General features: G+C 50.7%; 4 protein-coding genes across 4 annotated transcripts; 2 read left to right on the plus strand and 2 right to left on the minus strand.

Moving 5' to 3' along the window:
* Positions 1 to 569: 569 nt before the first annotated feature.
* On the plus strand, positions 570 to 2,795 carry BDR25DRAFT_23120 (heat shock 70 kDa protein). Its single transcript, XM_033685371.1, has 2 exons — positions 570 to 742; positions 799 to 2,795. Exons 1-2 carry the CDS (start codon positions 657 to 659, stop codon positions 2,669 to 2,671), a joined length of 1,959 nt encoding a protein of 652 aa, XP_033548649.1. The 5' UTR covers positions 570 to 656; the 3' UTR covers positions 2,672 to 2,795.
* A 488-nt stretch (positions 2,796 to 3,283) lies between these two features.
* Positions 3,284 to 4,223, minus strand: BDR25DRAFT_260362 (uncharacterized protein; the record flags this gene model as incomplete). The annotated part of the gene is made up of 1 exon (XM_033686644.1): positions 3,284 to 4,223. A coding segment is annotated over exon 1 (573 nt), but the record flags the coding sequence as incomplete, so codon positions are not given.
* A 142-nt stretch (positions 4,224 to 4,365) lies between these two features.
* On the plus strand, positions 4,366 to 14,416 carry BDR25DRAFT_260366 (vacuolar protein sorting-associated protein 13). The gene is made up of 2 exons (XM_033686645.1): positions 4,366 to 11,493; positions 11,549 to 14,416. The coding sequence occupies exons 1-2, from the start codon at positions 4,736 to 4,738 to the stop codon at positions 14,373 to 14,375; spliced, it is 9,585 nt and encodes a 3,194-aa protein (XP_033548651.1). The 5' UTR covers positions 4,366 to 4,735; the 3' UTR covers positions 14,376 to 14,416.
* Positions 14,417 to 14,871: 455 nt separating this feature from the next.
* Positions 14,872 to 18,034, minus strand: BDR25DRAFT_354307 (uncharacterized protein; the record flags this gene model as incomplete). Its single annotated transcript, XM_033695287.1, has 8 exons — positions 14,872 to 14,928; positions 14,992 to 15,078; positions 15,128 to 15,212; positions 15,273 to 15,483; positions 15,561 to 15,966; positions 16,007 to 16,771; positions 16,823 to 16,924; positions 16,961 to 18,034. The coding sequence occupies 8 exons, from the start codon at positions 18,032 to 18,034 to the stop codon at positions 14,872 to 14,874; spliced, it is 2,787 nt and encodes a 928-aa protein (XP_033548652.1).
* Between the last annotated feature and the right edge of the window lie 591 nt (positions 18,035 to 18,625).

Here is an 18,625-nt window from a genome sequence, read left to right on the forward strand (position 1 = left end):
TTGCAAGGCTGTGGAAGCCTGGAAGGAGGACGAAAGTCGAGGGAGACTCAACAACGGGAGTGCGTACTGCAACGCTACATCAATATTGATCGTCTGAGGTTGCGCCCTCGTCCTTCTCCATCACGAGAATGTCCATTCTGCGAAGGGCGAGGGCGTTGGTGTTGGAGGGTGAGGGGCTCGCTTACATAGCCCAATTAGGTAGTGGGGCGAGTGCGTCACAGAAGAAGGGCCAAGGACGCTCAAGAAATTTCTCGCAGCACCGCGAAACCAGCTCTGAGTGCGCGCAAAAATAAATGCAGCCTAGAATCGGCGCGAAGGAGGGATTGGAATAGAGCGCCGGGATATTTGCCCCCAAATGGCCTGTCAGGCAGCATCCGTAGTGGGCCGAAGAGGCTGCTGGAATCTCGTAGAAGACGCTGGTTGGCCGGTGAGCCAGATCGAAAGTTCCAGAAGAGGATCCGAAAACTGCGTCTCCCACTGATACAAATAGCCCTCCACCGCCCAATTCCTCCTCTTCCCACACACCCAACTCGTTCTTAACGACTGACGCACTCGAAAGTCTCGGACTTCTGTGAGCAGGCTCGACTGTTGCCTTTTCTTTTCTGCCTCTACTTGATACCCACCACAGCCCTCCACCCCGCAATACCACAACAACCATGGCCCCCGCTATTGGTATCGATTTGGGAACTACCTACTCCTGCGTAGGTATCTTCCGAGATGATCGGATAGAGATCATCGCCAAGTGAGTATTTTTACCCCCGAATGTTCTTCATAGAGCGAGTGCTAACATCTTCGCAGTGACCAGGGTAATCGCACCACTCCCAGTTTCGTGGCCTTCACCGACACCGAGCGCCTCATCGGGGACTCCGCAAAGAACCAGGTCGCCATGAACCCCGTGAACACCGTCTTCGATGCGAAGCGTCTCATTGGTCGCAAGTTCGCAGACGCTGAGGTGCAGGCCGACATGAAGCATTTCCCCTTCAAAGTCATCGACAAGGGTGGCAAGCCTGTCATCCAGGTTGAGTTTAAGGGCGAGATCAAGACGTTCACACCTGAGGAGATCTCATCCATGGTTCTTACCAAGATGAGGGAAACTGCCGAATCGTACCTTGGAGGTACTGTCAACAATGCTGTTGTTACTGTCCCTGCCTACTTCAATGACTCTCAACGTCAGGCCACCAAGGATGCTGGCTTGATTGCTGGCTTGAACGTCCTTCGCATCATTAATGAGCCTACGGCAGCTGCCATTGCCTACGGTCTCGACAAGAAGACTACTGGTGAGCGCAATGTCCTGATCTTTGACCTTGGCGGTGGTACCTTCGATGTTTCTCTTCTCACCATTGAGGAGGGTATCTTCGAAGTGAAGTCCACTGCTGGTGATACCCATTTGGGAGGAGAGGACTTCGACAACCGGCTCGTCAACCACTTCACCAACGAATTCAAGCGAAAGCACAAGAAGGACCTCACAACCAACGCTCGTGCTCTCCGCCGTCTCCGAACTGCCTGCGAGAGGGCTAAGCGCACACTGTCTTCTTCTGCACAGACGTCCATCGAAATCGACTCCTTGTACGAGGGTATCGACTTCTACACCTCTATCACCCGAGCTCGATTCGAGGAGCTTTGCCAGGACCTCTTCCGATCCACCATGGAGCCGGTCGAGCGTGTCCTCCGCGATGCCAAGATCGACAAGTCTTCCGTCCACGAGATCGTCTTGGTCGGTGGATCCACTCGTATCCCCAAGATCCAGAAGATGGTCTCCGACTTCTTCAACGGCAAGGAGCCCAACAAGTCCATCAACCCCGACGAGGCTGTCGCCTATGGTGCTGCCGTCCAGGCTGCTATCCTTTCCGGCGATACCTCTTCAAAGTCCACCAACGAGATATTGCTCTTGGACGTTGCTCCGCTATCCCTCGGTATTGAGACTGCTGGCGGTGTCATGACTCCTCTGATCAAGCGCAACACAACCATTCCAACTAAGAAATCCGAGGTCTTCTCTACCTTCAGCGACAACCAGCCTGGTGTGCTCATCCAGGTCTATGAGGGCGAGCGTGCACGAACCAAGGACAACAACTTGCTCGGCAAATTCGAACTCACTGGTATCCCACCGGCACCGCGCGGTGTCCCACAGATCGAGGTTACGTTCGACCTTGATGCCAACGGTATCATGAACGTTTCTGCTCTCGAGAAGGGTACCGGAAAGACTAACAAGATCGTCATCAGCAACGACAAGGGCCGTCTGTCCAAGGAGGAGATCGAGCGCATGTTGGCGGAAGCCGAGAAGTATAAGGCTGAGGATGAAGCCGAAGCCGCCCGTATCTCCGCCAAGAACGCCCTCGAGTCATATGCTTACTCGCTGCGAAACACTATGAGCGACTCCAAGGTCGATGAGAAGCTCGATTCCGGCGATAAGGAGAAGCTCAAGGCGGAGATCGACAAGACCGTCACTTGGCTCGACGATAACCAGCAAGCCACCAAGGATGAGTATGAGTCACAGCAGAAGGAGCTGGAGTCCGTCGCCAACCCAATCATGATGAAATTCTACGGTGCCGGCGGCGAGGGTGGTATGCCCGGAGGTATGCCAGGCGGCGGCATGCCGGGTGGTGGCTTCCCCGGCGGTGCTCCAGGCGGCGGACACGCAGATGACGGTCCAACTGTTGAGGAGGTGGACTAAACGCATCGGTACCGAACGAAGCAGTCGTCCATTTTCTTTCTTAAGCAGCATAGAAATTCCTCTTTCTCGGGTGATTCTTTGGAGTTCTTCGGTTGATAGAGCCAACCGGCAGCCAGGTCTTTTGTTTCTTTTTTTTTTTTTTCTCTTTCCTGCTCCCTTTACCCTACACTGGATTGCATTCAAGGATGAATTCATGAGCATGAGATGAACATGATTGTTGGAGGCGAAAAGTCTGCTACTGCGATGGAATGGGGTTGGGGGGAACCGGTGTATGTATGTACTCTAATGATGTGGATTTAGTTCCACCCTTAGTATCCTCAATGAAAGTGATCCAGAATCACCTCTTCCAGAATCATCTCTTGCGTCGAGCATTTGCATTTGCGTTGTGTGGAGGTAAATTTAATAAAGTTGAGAGGGTTGAGTTCGTGAGTTTCCTTCCATACGTGCTTCATGTGATCGTGCATTTAGAACTTCTGAGTTGACAAACTTTGTCTACAGGGTATCTCGTGAATTTGGCCATGCATACATAGATTTGACCCCCATCCTAACACCAATATGAAAGAATTCTTCTCAACCTCTCTATGACCCCCCTCCGTCCCCCCCGTACCCTCCAAAGGCCCCCCTAACCTCCTCTCCCACTCCCCTCCTCTCCCAGACATCTTCACTATTCTTCCCCCGCTTCACAACCTCCTCTTTCCGTGCATACCGCTCCCGCACCATCTCCCGCCTTGTACCCTCAGAGTATACCTTCAGTCGCATGCAGAAACGCCAGTCGGCCCAATGTTCGCTACAGTTGCGCAGTGTCCCGTAGCGGTATATGTCGTTGAATTTGCCACCGAAGGACGCACAGTGGAATGCGGAGTCGAAGAGTGCGCGACAGGAGAGGTGGGTTGGGTGGGAGGGGTCGATTGGGAAGGAAGGGGAATTGTGGGAGAAGGTTGAAGGGTTTGAGGGGTTTAAGGGAGAGGAGGATGGGGACGGGGACGGGGCAAGGTGTGGATATGCGGCGTGGAAGGCGGCATCGGGGTGGTCAGATTGGGATAGGGTTGTAGTTGTTGGTGCTGGAGCGGGAGGGGGAGGTTGCGACCGCGGCGGGGGCGAGGGTGGCTGCGATTGTGGTTGAGATTGCGACTCGGGTTTGGCGTTTGCGGAAGAGATTGGAGTTGAGGACCATAGCCAGGCCATGGTGACTTTGCAGGTTCGTTCTTTGATATGCCAGTGTTCTTGAAGTCTGTGCTGGCGAGATGTCTAAACACCGACTCGGGGTGTAGCAGTCGAAGTATTTTTTCAATAGGTCAAGAGAAAGGAATAGGCGATAGGGTGAGGTATTAGCAGCATGTGGTTTCGAGGCTTTGATTAGTAAGTTGGTTGAGGGCTGTCGGATGCAGCTCTGAACGTGTTGAGATCCCGATCGAAGCTGGAAAAAATTCGGGTCGTCGCGATTACCTCATTAGGCTGAGAGTTTTTTTATAAAAAATAAAATAACAGAGATATAGCGTAGCACAGACCAATGTGATAGGACCAGACAGGAAAGCAGATGCCTAAATTCTCGACGAGATGCAGGTGGTGTTGAAACTCTGGACGAATGGGTGTTTCGCATCATCTTGTCGCGTCCATCACGTGGTCGAATGCGGGCATCATCCTTTCCTCACACAAACACCGACGTCATCTCCTACCGCTGAGTTGCCTTGGACCATCGCTCCACTAAACTTCCGCCACGGCGTGTCTTTCGTGCGTGTTTTCTCTTCTGTCACTGCTGCTTGTCTCTGCTTTGCTTCTCTTCGTCTTTAATTTTCAGACTCCAGCCTACCCGCATTCTGCGGTTTGGCCTGATCGGAGCACTGCCCTGAGGCACGGGAGCCTGCCTCCACCCTGCAATTTTCACGATTGGCTACGTGCTTAGTATCTACAGCCCCCTACCGTCACGCAGTACTGCCCACTTGTTACGACATTTCCCTATGACTTCACCGAATTGTACGACCTGACGAATCCTCGACCGACCTTAGGTACAACCCCTCTCCTCCTTCCTCCCCCCGGCCCGGGTAGTGGTCGCCCGCCCCCACCATGCTCGAGGGTCTCGTCGCCAACTTGCTTAATCGGTTCTTGGGTATGTATGTTCAGAACTTCGATGCGAAGCAATTGAATGTCGGCATCTGGTCCGGCGATGTCAAACTCCGCGACCTCGAACTGCGTCGCGAGGCTCTGGACCAGCTTCACTTGCCGCTCAACGTAGTCGAAGGACATTTGGGGTCGCTTACTCTACAAATACCATGGTCGAATCTGAGAGGGAAGCCGCTGAAGGTCAATATTGAGGACGTGTTTCTGCTGGCCGCCCCGAAGGAAGATGCGGAGTATGACGCTGAGGAAGAGGAGCGGAGAGCGCATGCCGTTAAGATGGAGAAGTTAGACAGCGCTGAGCTACTGAAGGAGCGGAATACGGAGGGTATGAGCGCAGAAGAACAGCAGAAAAATCAAAGCTTCACAGCTAGCATGGTTACTGCCATCGTGGACAACGTTCAGGTTACCGTCAAGAATATTCACATTCGGTACGAAGACTCGATATCAGACCCTGGACATCCATTCGCGTTGGGAATCACGCTCGCCGACTTCAGCGCTGTGAGCACTGACGAGAATTGGAAGCCTACCTTCATCCAAGGCAGCTCTAGCTCGACGCACAAGCTGGCCACTCTTGGATCTTTGGCTGTATACTGGGATACGGACGCCTCGCTGATCGGGACTGGAAAGGGGAGCCAGGACAAGACCGAGCAGCACATCGATCATACCGAGTTCATTGAGAAGGTGCGCGGCATGATTGTCCGCGGAGAGAACCCCCAGCTTGGAGACCACCAGTTCGTCCTCAAACCCGTCAGCGGTCGTGCTGGTCTGGAAATGGACAAGACTGGCAAGCCCGACAGACCGAAGATGAAGGCGCGCTTGTTGTTTGACGAGCTTGGTTTCATTATCGATGAGGATCAATATCGAGACGCTCTCATGCTTGTCGACCTCTTCCACTACTTCATCCGGCACCAGGAGTATAAGAAATTCCAACCAAAGTCTTCACCGAAAGAAGACCCTGCAGGATGGCTACGGTTCGCTGCGCAGGCCGTGCTCGACAAGATTCATGACAGAAATCGCAAGTGGAGTTGGGATTATTTCAAGGAACGTAGGGATGACCGAATACGGTACATCGACCTTTTCAAAAAGAAGAAGCGAGAAGAGAAACTTGCTCCGCTTGAGACTGAGGAGCTTGATGAGCTTGAGAAGAAGTTGAGCTACGAAGATCTGCGTTTCTGGCGATCGTTGGCACGGAATCAACTCCGGAAAGAGAACGTTGGAGTGAAGAAGCCGCCTCCAAAACAAACCTGGGGTGCCTGGATATGGGGCTCCAAGGAAGAAGAGGATAAGGACGACAACACTCAGATTACCGATGAGCAACGTAAGGAGCTCTACAACGCCATTGACTGGGACGAGAAGAAGGCAATCGCCGAGTCGGTGGATATGCCGAGGGAATACGTCAAGATGGAGGTCAATATGAGCCTGCGGACTGGAAGCTTTACCCTCAGGCGTGATCCACATGGAAAAGCAACCGAAATACTCCGTCTCCTCTTCGATTCCTTCAGTACCACGCTCCTGCAGCGGACGGATTCAACGTTTGTTAAAGTAGCCCTCGAGGGTATGCGTTTATATGACGGCACCACCGAAGGGAGTCTCTTCCCTCAGATCATTACGATTAAGGACGCCCCTCCGGTTCCGGACGAGAAGCGATTCGAGGAGCTCAATGATGACGAAACCTCAAAAGAGTCCGACGAAGAGGGGGAAGAAGAGGAGAAAGAAGATCCCTTCTTCCAACTCTCATTTGAAAAGAACCCTCTAGATGGAAGTGCTGATACAGCCCTTACCATGAAGCTGAAAGGCATGGAGATCGTATACAATCCCAAGTTCGTCGTGGAAGTTGCAAAATTCTTCAAACCGCCCGAGCGACACATGGAGTCCATTGGAGCGCTCATGGAAACCGCAGGTGCTACGGTAGAAGGTATTCGGCAGCAGACCCGTGCTGGGCTAGAGTTCGCGCTTTCAGAACACAAGACCATCAACGCCCAATTGGACCTGCAAGCACCTCTTATCATTATTCCGGATTCTGTGACGAAGAAGTCAAGCAATTGCCTGATTCTCGATGCTGGTCATGCCAGCGTCACAAGTGAGTTGGTCGACAAGGATACTCTGCGGGATATTCAATCGAAGCAAAAGCAGCAGTATACCGATGAAGATTTCCGCCGGCTCGAGGGCCTAATGTACGATAAGTTCCTTTTAAAACTGGAATCTACGCAGGTCCTCATCGGCCCCTCGATCGAGGAAACTCGAGCTCAGCTCGTTGACACAGCTACCACCAAGGACCTGCACATTGTGGATAGGATCAACATGGACTTTAAGATTGAAATTTGTATCATACCCAAAGCTTCTGATCTCACAAAGTTCCGTATATCCGGCAATCTCCCAGTCTTGCATGCATCCATCTCTGATGCTAAGTATAAGAACCTCATGAAGCTCATTGACGTGGCCGTCCCAAAGTTCGAGAACGAGGAACCCAGCAAGCAAGTAACTGAAGGAGCTAAGGGTCCTTCTAACCTGAAACTCACCGGCGAGGATAAATCCAATCACGATCCACTTGGGAGGCCAAGATCAAAGTCCTTCCAGTTTACAGCGCAGGAGCACGAGCTTGTGGTGGAGGAAGAGAGGGATGATAACCAAGGAGAGGAGTTTGAAGACGCGGTCGAGGCCAAGTCAACTAGCGACATCAACATACATCAACGCAACTTTCAGTTCAATTTTACAGTAGACAAGCTTCAAGGTTCCCTCTTCCGTTCTGATCCAGAAGGCAAAAAACCAGATCAGCTCTTGGTCGAGTTGGTTGCAGAGCACTTCGATCTTGAGTTCTATCAGAAGCCCTTTGATATGGTTGCTGAGGTTCGCCTGAGATCCATGGCCATCGAGGATCACGTCGAAGAGAACCCCATACCCGAGTTCCGCAACATTGTGTCCTCGGAGGATGTGTCAGAGTCTGAACAGAAGGATCTGTTCTCGCTGAAGTTTGTGAAGGTGAACAATGAATCCCCTGAATTTATGACAAAGTATGAGGGTATTACCATGAATCTGGATGTTGCTGTGTCGACCATCAATCTGATCGTCACCAGGAGAACACTCCTGACGCTCTTAGACTTCATACTCATCACGTTCACGAATCCTGGACCTCCTCAGAATCAGCAAGCTCAGATTGCTGCCAAAGAGGAGCAACTGCAAGTTGCAAAGCAGCCTCCAGCCGAGCAGGACAAGATCCGGATTCGAGCCGAGCTCAAGCGCATCTCCGTCGTTCTTAATAATGATGGTATCAGGCTTGCTACACTAAGCTTAAATTCTGGAGATGTTGGAATCTTCTTGAACGGCAAGGCGATGCGTATTAGTGGAAGGCTGGGCAACCTATCGCTGATTGATGATGTCAATCAGGGTGTGTCTGAGGAGTCGTCTCTTCGGCAGCTAGTTACAATCCAAGGCAAGAACTTAGCGGACTTTAGCTACGAGACCTTTGACCCTGATTCCGAGAGCTATCCTGGATACGACACCTCTGTTGTCTTGAAGACTGGATCTATCAAGATCAACTTTCTAACAGAACCCTTCCGCAAAATCATGGAATTCGCCGTCAAATTCGGCAAGATGCAGGCTATTTTTAACGCTGCGCGCCAGGCTGCCGCGAACCAAGCGACGCAGATTCAAGAACGTGCCACCAAGATGCACTTTGACATCGTTATCAGCACGCCAATTGTGGTCTTTCCACGGATGGTCATTTCCGATAAGCCGGATCGAGATACTTTGATAGCGAACCTGGGAGAGATATACGCGAAGAATATGTTTGTTCCCTTGGACGACTCCAAGAATTCAGACGTGGCGAACAAGTTATCTGCAGGTATCAGGAACATCAAGCTGACCTCAAATCTTCATTACGAGGACGACCAATCTGAAGAGCTGCAACTCATTGACAAGGTTGATTTGGATTTCAACATCATGATTGTTGACCACAAGCCTGGACGTCAGCGACCCGATCTCGAGATAGAAGGGACCATGTCAAACATCAACCTGAAACTCACCTCTGAGCAAATGAGGTTCGCCTTAGAGCTTTCACGATCCATTCCCGCTGCATTTGCGACAGAGTCGGATGATGTCATTGCTGAAGATGTCCAACAAGAGCTGCCGGACTCTACGACCGAGCCAGCCAAACAATTGGCTGATGGGAAGCCACCTTCCCAGGAGAAACCACAGGATCTTGTGTCAAGTCAAAACCCAGAGCTACGAACCGGCGACGAAAGATGGACAAAGCTTGATTTCTTCTTCAAGGTTGGCGCTGTTGGCCTGGAGCTAATAAAGTCTAAAGACGGCGAGCCCGTCTGCAACATTGAAGCTGCCAGTTTGTCCAAGTTCTCCCTCAATGAGACAAACGCGAAACTTCGCATGATTAGTGATGGAGCTTTTGAGGCCGAATTAATGGTTCAGTCCTTTACTATCAGGGACAGCCGGATGCAGGAAACGAACAAGTTCCGAAAGATAATGTCGCTCATTAACAACGACGTAAAGCAGCAGTTCATGGCTAGTATCTCCATATCTGGTGGGCAGGAGAAGAGTCTAATTGCACTCTTAACGATCGACAGCCCGAGAATCATCCTGGCATTAGACTATCTGTTCGCTTTGCAGGCTTTTGTCAACGCAGGTCTTTCCACAGACGAGCCCCTGGCCATTGAGGAAGAGATGGATGATGACGACGCGGACAGCTCCATGGACTTGAAATCTCCTGATGGGTTTGCATCACCTGCTAAGCCCAGTGCAACCGCGGAACCAGCTGAGGGTGGAATGAACATCTCCTTCCGCGTGAACCTGGTGGACGCGCAGGTCGTCCTAATCGCAAATCCCGCGTTATCAAGCTCTGAAGCCATTGTGCTGGGTACAAAGCAGGTGCTTGTGTCAAAGCAGCAGGCCATGACGCTGCAAGTCGATAAAGTTGGAATGTTCCTTTGCCGCATGGACAGATTTGAGACAAGCCGGCTGCGAATCCTAGACGACTTCAGCATCCAAACGGCCTTGGATATTCGTAACCAGGGAACAAAGTCATCGTTGACCAGCATAACTGTGGACATTGAGCCGCTCGTCCTACGATTGTCCCTTCGAGATATCTTGCTCGCTATGCAGATTGTCAACCGCGCGTCCGCAATGTCGGCCAACGACGAAAACAAGAAGTTAGCTGAAGAAAAGTCACAAATGATCAAGCAAGGTTCAGGATCAACCAAACCGAAGTCTACAAAAGCAGCATCGTCGAAGCCTCCAGCTAAGAGTTTTGCTACCACGAAGCGATCAAGCCAGCATGGTCCTCCACCACAACCTCCGCGGCCCGGTTCAGCCATGATTAAGCGTGAGGAGATGAGCGTGAATATCGAAGGAATCCGTGTCGTTCTGATCGGGGATGTTCACGAGATGCCCATGCTAGACTGGCGTGTGAAGAAGTTCGGCATTGATGTACGAGATTGGTCGGGAGCAATGACAGCTGATACTAGCATCGACACTCTTATCAACATTTACAACTTTTCCAAGTCAGCATGGGAGCCTCTGATTGAACCGTGGCAGTTGGGCTTTCACATGTCTAAGGACCAAAACCCTGACAAGCTTTCCGTCGAGCTCTATTCCAGAAAGTCTGTGGAGCTTACCGTTACAGCAGCTACAATTGCTCTAGCGTCCAAGTCATTCGACTTCCTGACTACAGACGAGGATATCCTATCTAAGCCTCGTGGCACGGATGCTCCATACCGTATCCGTAATTACACTGGTTTTGGACTAGATGTCTGGGCCGAAGGTCGAGATCTGATAGACGGATATGCATCCAAACTCGAAGACGGAGATGAACAGCCGTGGCGATTTGAAGACCCTTCAGCCACTCGTGAGACCCTGTCGACAGAAGGAGCTAACGGTGTTCTTGGCATACGGCTGAAAGGTAGTGGGTTCGACACCATCCCGCGAATTCCCGTGCATCGTGAGGGAGAGTTCCTTTACAACCTCAAGCCCAAGAAGGACCGAGTACAGCATCGCATCCTCGTAGATGTCAAGCTTGGCGCAGACAACGTCAAGAACATAACGTTCAGGTCTCCGTTGCTAGTTGAAAACAACACCCAAATCCCAGTCGAGCTTGGCATCTACAGTCCTGAAGAAGGCCATCTCCTGAAGATTGAGAAGGTTGCTCCCGGTGATGCAAGACCAGCACCGGTCGGAGCAGCATTCATGCATTCAATCGTTGTTCGCCCAGACCAGGGGTTTGGCTACACCTGGTCAAATGAACGCCTTTTCTGGAAGGACCTGCTGAGGCGACCTACTAGGACGATCACATGTCGGGGAGAGCAAGACGACCAATCTCCTCCCTTCTACTTCCAGATGCATGCGGCGTATGATAAGAAAGATCCTCTCACCAGTGTGTATCCATACATGCGTATTCGCCTGGCCGCGCCGGTTGAGGTCCAGAATCTGCTACCATTCGACTTCAAATACAGGATATACGACAGCAATACTAAGAAGGACTGGACAAATTTCCTGAGGAAAGGAGGTGTCAGCCCAGTCCATGTGGTGGAGCTTTCACATCTCCTACTCATCAGTGTGGACATGCAAGACACACCTTTCAAGCCAAGCAAGTTCGGCATTATCAACTCAACTGACCGAGAGAGCTTCAGGAGGGAGAAAAGTTTAGAGTTGAAGGACAACAATGACCTTACGTTGCACCTCAACATGCACTTCTAGTAAGTTCTCTAAAATCGACGACCGCCCAAAACGAAGCATACTAATTCCGTTTAGCAACTATCCTGATGGCGGTGGGTCATTCAAGGTGACAATCTATAGTCCCTACGTCATTCTCAACCGCACTGGGCTTGAACTCGACGTCCGTAGCAAGGCGTTCCTTGGCCAGGCCAGAGGTGCAGCCGGGCAAGGCGTCTTTGCCGACACCAATGACGATGGCCACAAGCCACTGCCATTCATGTTTTCATTCCCCACCGAGGACAAGAAGAATCGAGCTCTGATCAAAGTTGGTGACTCGAACTGGAGCAAGCCTCAGAGTTTCGATGCAATCGGAAGCACTTATGCAGTCACACTACCCTCTAACAAGGCTCGATCTGACATGCATATCGGTATTACCGTCGCCGAAGGCGAAGGAAAGTACAACTTGAGCAAGGTCGTCACTATTGCGCCCCGATTCATTATAAAGAACAAAATCAAAGAACAGTTGAATATCCGCGAACCAGGCTCCTCAGAATGGATGTCGCTCAAGACTGGAGATTTGCTACCTCTGCGATGGCTAAAACAGGGAGGAACACCCCAATTGTCTCTTTGCTACCCTGGTGTCAACAACCAATGGTCTTCCCCGTTCAATATTTCCAATGTTGGAAGTGTTCACGTCAAGCTATCTAAAGCCGGGCAACGCCAGAAGCTCATCCGAATTGATGTGCTTATGGAGCATGCGACGATCTTCATTCACATCAGTGTTGAAACAAAACACTGGCCGTTCTCCTTCAAGAATATGAGCGATCAAGAATTCCTGTACTGGCAAGCAAATCCAAACCTGGATGAAGATGAGGATGATCGTGGGACCGGATTCCGACCTATTAGATACCGCCTTCCTCCACGGAGTATTATGCCGTATGCTTGGGACTTCCCTGCTGCCAAGAACAAGGAGATCGTTCTCAACGCAAATGGGAGAGAGCGACATGTCAAACTTGCTGAGATTGGTAACTTAATTCCATTCAAAATACCGCCTGGGCAGAACCAGAGTCGACAGAAGATCATTGATCTGAATGTGGTTGCCAGTGGGCCAACCCAAACGCTAGAGATCTCAAACTACAGGCCATCAAAGAGCTTGTACAAACAGAAGTCAGGCACCGCTTCCTCGGCGACTGGCGGTTTCGAAGTTAAGGATGTCGACAATGATGTGACCTTCAAGGCTCAACTGCGGTTGGCCGGAATTGGCATCTCACTCGTCAACCGCCAGTTGCGTGAGCTAGTCTATATCACCCTGAGAGATATCGAGCTCAAGTACAATGATTCTTCACTCTACCAGATGGTTAACCTGATGGTCAAGTGGATTCAAATTGATAACCAGCTCTATGGCGGTATCTTTCCCATTATCTTCTATCCGAGTGTTGTACCCAAGACTGGCAAGGAAATGGAGGCCCACCCGATCTTCCAGACGAGCATCACGCGTGTCAAGGACGACTCATATGGCGTGCTCTACATTAAGTACTTCACCATCCTTCTTCAACAGATGACGCTTGAAATTGATGAAGACTTCATATTCGCAATGCTCGACTTTGCGAAGATACCTGGAGCATCTTGGTCGGAAGAGAAGGAGGGCAAACTCTGCGATGACTCTCTTGATATTCCGGAACCCCAGCAGGAACAAACCGGCCAGGATGTCTACTTCGAGCTTCTCCACCTTCAGCCAATGCAGATCGATCTGTCTTTCGTTCGCACGGAGCGCATCAATGCAGAGGATACGATGTCCTCGTCAAATCCTTTCATGTTCGCAGTCAATGTATTGACTATGTCTATCGGCAATGTCAATGACGCACCGGTCCGATACAATGCCTTGATGCTCGAAAACGCACGCGTATCGACCGAGGCGTTGATCAACAACATCAAAAGCCACTATGTCCAAGAGTCCCTCCGCCAGGTCCACGTTGTCATTGGTTCCGCCGACTTCCTTGGTAACCCCGTTGGCCTCTTCACGAACGTCAGCTCTGGCGTTGCTGACATCTTCTACGAACCGTACCAAGGTCTCGTCAAATCCGACCGTCCAGAAGAGCTCGGCATCGGCATTGCGAAGGGCGCATCCAGCTTTGTAAAAAAATCGGTCTTTGGCTTCTCAGATAGTATGGCTAAGTTCACTGGGAGCATGTCCAAAGGCCTATCTGCCGCCACCCTGGACAAAGAATTCCAAGATCAGCGCCGAATGTCGCGCTCCCGAAACCGCCCCAAGCACGCCCTGTATGGCATCACAGCCGGCGGCAACGCCTTCGCCAGCAGCCTTGCAAGTGGCCTTGGGGGCCTCGCTCGTCATCCCATCCAAGGTGCTGAAAAAGAAGGTGCGCTAGGTTTCGTGAAGGGGGTTGGTAAAGGTCTGTTAGGTGTGCCTACCAAGGCGGCAATCGGCGCATTCGACCTCGCGTCCAACATGGCGGAAGGCGTACGCAACACCACCACCGTCTTCGACCAAGAAGGCCTGGACCGCGTCCGGCTCACCCGGTTTATTGGGCAAGATGGCATCGTGCGGCCATATTCCCAACGTGAAGCCCTGGGTCAATTCTGGCTGAAGACCCTAGATAACGGAAAATACTTCAACGAAGATTATATCGCGCACTTGGAGCTCCAAGGCAAGGAAAAGTTGGTTATGTTGACATATAACGGGATCATGCTGGTTAGGACAAAGAAGCTGCAGATGGAGTGGGATGTACCACTCAAGGATATTCAGACTATTAGTAAGGAGAGGACGGGCATGAGCATTGTGCTGAAGGGGGGAACGAACGGGCCGTTTGTGCCAGTTGTAGAGGAGGGGGCAAGGAATTGGTTTTATAAACAGGTGGCTGTAGCAGTGAATGCGTGGAATGATCGGTGGAATGCTAAAGGCTAGGGGGGATTGGGATAGGTGGATGGTGTGGTGGCTTGCGGTTGGGGTTGGGGCCGAGGTTTGGAGGGGGAAATAGTACTGGGGTTTGGGGCATAGCGGGGGTTTAGGTTCAGATTGTTTCTTTCTGTCTTTTTTCCTTGAGAGAAAGCGTGTTTTATACCGTGTATACATCTGAGTGGTTTAAAGTACTTTTCTTATGGGTCGTGCATGACTGAGATGGGTAATGAGTACACTAGAGGAATGGAAGGTCCCCTCACGGGTGCGATAGTCTTACAGAGTCTCTATGAAATCATTAGAGTGTCGGGTTTTTTCTAAGTCTCCCAATATTAATAGGCAAATAGACGATATCAGCTAGGCAACATAGAGCAAAGTTAACTCGAAACACCTACATTATAAGGCACTAAAAGTAGTCACAATGTCCTAGCAGTAAGGCCCTCTTGTCTCCTTCCTTAATTTTAATCTTCTAGACCTCTTATTAAGATTTAGTACCATGACATATTCAAGATCCCTTCACAGTTAACTTAATCTCTTTGGCCCACAAAAGGGCCAACAAACGCTCCACCCAGGCACGCACACTTCATCTTAACTCTTGCTCATAATTTATAAATTATGTTCGCACATCACTACTTCTCAGAAGTCTGAAAGTAAACATAGCATAGTTTACACTCGCATCGAAGATATAGCTTCCGCTACGAAGAACTACACTCTAGCCACTACATTCTCCCCACTCCCCTTTAAACCCCACAAATTCACACAACCCCAGTATACATCACCAAAAAGCAAAGCACACACCCAACACCATCCTCAAATCCACTCCCCAAATCCACTCCTTCCGAATCCCTAACACGTCAAGAGAGCTATACCTCAAGGCTCGGGCTCCTAGCCCTCTTCCTCGGCAACTGCGCTAACTGCATCTTCTTCCATTCATCTGACACCTCTTTAACTCGTTCTTCTTGTGTAGCTGAGCACTTCGTCTTACCTCCTGGTGGTGGCGGAAACATCTTGATCAGCTGGGCTGCTATGTCGGGTTCTTCTGGATCTGAGTCGTGGAGCTCGTGGATTACTTTGCTTTTCTTGGATGGGGAGGAGGTGGCGATTATGGGGGTGTAGGCTGGGAGGGTGAGGGTCTGCAGAGTAGATTAGTTGGGTGAATGGGGAACTGGAAAAGAGGGAGTAAGGGTAGGGGACTTGCTGGATTACCTGCAGCTCCACAAGCGCCGGCATCAAGAAGCAATTTCCTACGCTGCATAGCTGTCGAAGAAGAAGCAGCATCAATTAACTGCGTGGATGTCACGGCTCGCAAATCGTGATCCACTCTCTCCATACCTGGTTCAACATGCTCAGATTGTACGTCCCTGTTCACGGAAAATTCCAAATCCGTATAATCATCTTCCTCACTCGATTCCTCACCCTTAGATCTGTCTACAATCGGATTCTCACCCGACAACCGCGTGAACGGCCCTCGCGCGCTGTGAGCTGCCATTTTTAGCTCACTCTGCAGAGTTGACGAGGGTGCTGGAAAATTCTTCGGGCACGTAGGCTGTGGAGTGGGAGTAAGAGGGCCTGGGGGAGTGTTAGTGATTGTCGTTTCAAGCTGGGACGTTGGGTGGCTGGTTACTACTATAGTGAATTACTGATAGAGGTGAGGGAGTGTGGTCGGAATCGAAATCGAGCGGTTCTTGTTTGATTAAGGTTGGGGGTGCGGGTTGGCCTGATATTCGATGGGTGAAGGCGTGCAGGAAGATTACTTCTTCATCTGAGGAAGTGTCTTCGAAAGGTTGGGTATGGCTTCGGATGAGCTGTGAAGAATTATCGCGGGGTTTATTGACGCGGCTAATTTGCTCTGGCCAGAGGCTTTTCTCGGCCTGGGAAGGAGGTGATCTAGACGATGACATGGCTATTTGGATTGATGACCTCAGGGCTGCAATATCGAGAGTGGTGGATCGTTGGGATTTCGGGCATTTGAATATTGTTGTAGTTGGGGGTTGGCCGAGTATCGTGATGTTTTCGTCAAAGATGAGGGGAGATGCGTCTCGAATAGGAGGAGTTTGTGAGATTCTTGAAGGCCGATCTGAGTCTGTGCCAGCCACTGGGTTGAGATAGGTAGGGGAGTTGTTGAGTGTCTGGATATCTACGACATACTCATGTGTGTCAGCAGAGATCTGCGTATCGGCATCGGGCTCTATGTCTCCATATACAGAGCCTTGGGATCCAAAGCGGCCATCTTCAGATGCATATCGGGAGAGAGATTGTGATGGCGAGTTTTGCGTGGTCGCACCGGCAGATATCTGCGTATTCTCGATGGGTTCCGTCTCAGCATAGTCATCATCCAGGAATCTAACATCATCGTCATATCGTAGTGGAAATAAAGACCGGAATGCCGTTTTCTCTAAGGCTTCCTAGTTAGAATCAAGCCTAGACATTTCATCCTGATCCTCAACTGTACCCACCCCTTCCTGTATGGAGCTTGCAAACGCGACACCTTCCCCTTCCACAACCACAGGCCCGCTTCTGGCCCTAATAGGAGTAAGACCAAACATTTTCATAGCAGCCTCAACATCCGGATCCATACCCACGGGCTAATGCACTGTAGTATCCCCACTACGACGTGCAGCAACGGCATCGTTTGCAAGGTGACTGAATGCGTTGGCTATCGTTGGATTTACCTTTGGGCCGTTCTGTCTCTGACTACGGTTCAGCTGTGCAATTTGCTGTGGATATCCATATCGATCTCCATGGAAGAAAATAGTTTCCGGTCGATTCTCGCCGTCAGGTTCATTGGAGTCCCGATCGTTCCACTCTTTCTTAAATTTGCGCGCGTAGAGAGGTTTGAAAGACCGATTTGGATCTTCATCAACCTCTTTATCAACCTCTCCATCTTCATCATCCACGGTCTTCATATCGTCCTCATCAACTCGTAGGTCCAAATCTTGCTCTTCAAAATCCAGAAGGTCAACACCCTCATCTACTTCATCCTCATCTTCATCTTCAACCTTAAACTCTGAATAATCCGATTCCGCAGACCTCCCCGACACACACGACTCCTCCCTAAGGCCCCTTTCCCCATCCCCACTTAACCAAACACACGGCCCCCTCTCCTCAATCTCCGCCAACAGCAATCCATGACCATGCGCATACTCCCCACGCAAATGTTTAACAACTCGAAACAGCATCCTACAAATCTCTCTCAACCTTTCTCGATCCTCCTCTTCCGTCCAGTCCCATACTCTCCCAGACTCATTCTCCGCCCCAAAGAACCCTCCAGCCCCAGACACAGTAAGATTATGCACTAGCGATGCGAACAACCGGACATTCCAGCTCCTCCCACCACCAGCGTACCTACTCAATCGATACGTCTTGAGCGTGCGGCCGTTCAATTCGCGGACCACGTGCTCGAAAAATACATCCATATCCTCGCCGCCTTTCTCGAGGCCCTCGCGTTTGAAGCGTGGGTGGAGGAGGTAGGAGTCGCGGTACGTTGTCCAGGGGGTGATAAAGGCTGGGTTTAGGATTAGGGTGGTGATGAGGGTTATGGTGGAGGGGATGTTGAGTGTAGTGAGGATTTTGTGGAGGGAGGTCGCCATGAAGGCGTGTTTGGATAGCGAGGGGCATGCAGGGGAGGCGGCTTGGATGCAGGATAGGATGGTCGAGATGGGCTGCATGGGCGTAAGCGTGGGCGTGGTCATGGTTGCGTTGAGCTTAGTTGAAGGGAAGGGAAGGAATGTAAGGTGGAGTGGATGGTGGAGTTAGAAGCCAAGTGTGTGTGCGCGCAGAGATCCAGGCGATGTGGAGGAAATTTGAAAACCCCGAGACAGGAATTGTTGTTATTGTGCAAGAACCTCTGTTGTGGACAACGATGTCGTGTTTACAAACACAGGGCAATTACATCAAACGCGCCTGTGCGTGCAGTTGATATGAAAAGTTGGAAGTGATAATATACAGGTGACCTTAGCTCCCATACGAAAGCTTAGAGGGCAACGTAAAGGTTGAGGATGGCTCTACATGCTCGCGCCTGACTAGTGTTGGCGTCACAAGGGTATCAGGTCGTCCACCCAAACGCACCTGTTTCCCTTTGCGCAGCTACTCCGACCTATTGTGTGGGATATTGAATTAGAATTAAGATGGATTCATAAAGGAAAGGGATAATCTGGGTAAATAGGTCAGAAAAACTCTCTTTCAAAACACTGTCCTTCATAGGAGGTAGTATCAGGGGTATGATTAGCAGAGTTTTAGGGGAAGAAAATATTAACAAG

This window comes from Lindgomyces ingoldianus (assembly GCF_010093535.1).
Source record: "Lindgomyces ingoldianus strain ATCC 200398 unplaced genomic scaffold BDR25scaffold_13, whole genome shotgun sequence".
NCBI lineage: Eukaryota > Fungi > Ascomycota > Dothideomycetes > Pleosporales > Lindgomycetaceae > Lindgomyces > Lindgomyces ingoldianus.

Bases quoted from the DNA above. Each gene is read 5' to 3' on its own strand.
- BDR25DRAFT_23120 (XM_033685371.1), top strand. From the start codon at position 657: ATGGCCCCCGCTATTGGTATCGATTTGGGAACTACCTACTCCTGCGTA. The intron at 743-798 runs GTGAGTATTTTT...ACATCTTCGCAG, and splicing joins CGGATAGAGATCATCGCCAA to TGACCAGGGTAATCGCACCA.
- BDR25DRAFT_260366 (XM_033686645.1), top strand. From the start codon at position 4,736: ATGCTCGAGGGTCTCGTCGCCAACTTGCTTAATCGGTTCTTGGGTATG. The intron at 11,494-11,548 runs GTAAGTTCTCTA...AATTCCGTTTAG, and splicing joins CACCTCAACATGCACTTCTA to CAACTATCCTGATGGCGGTG.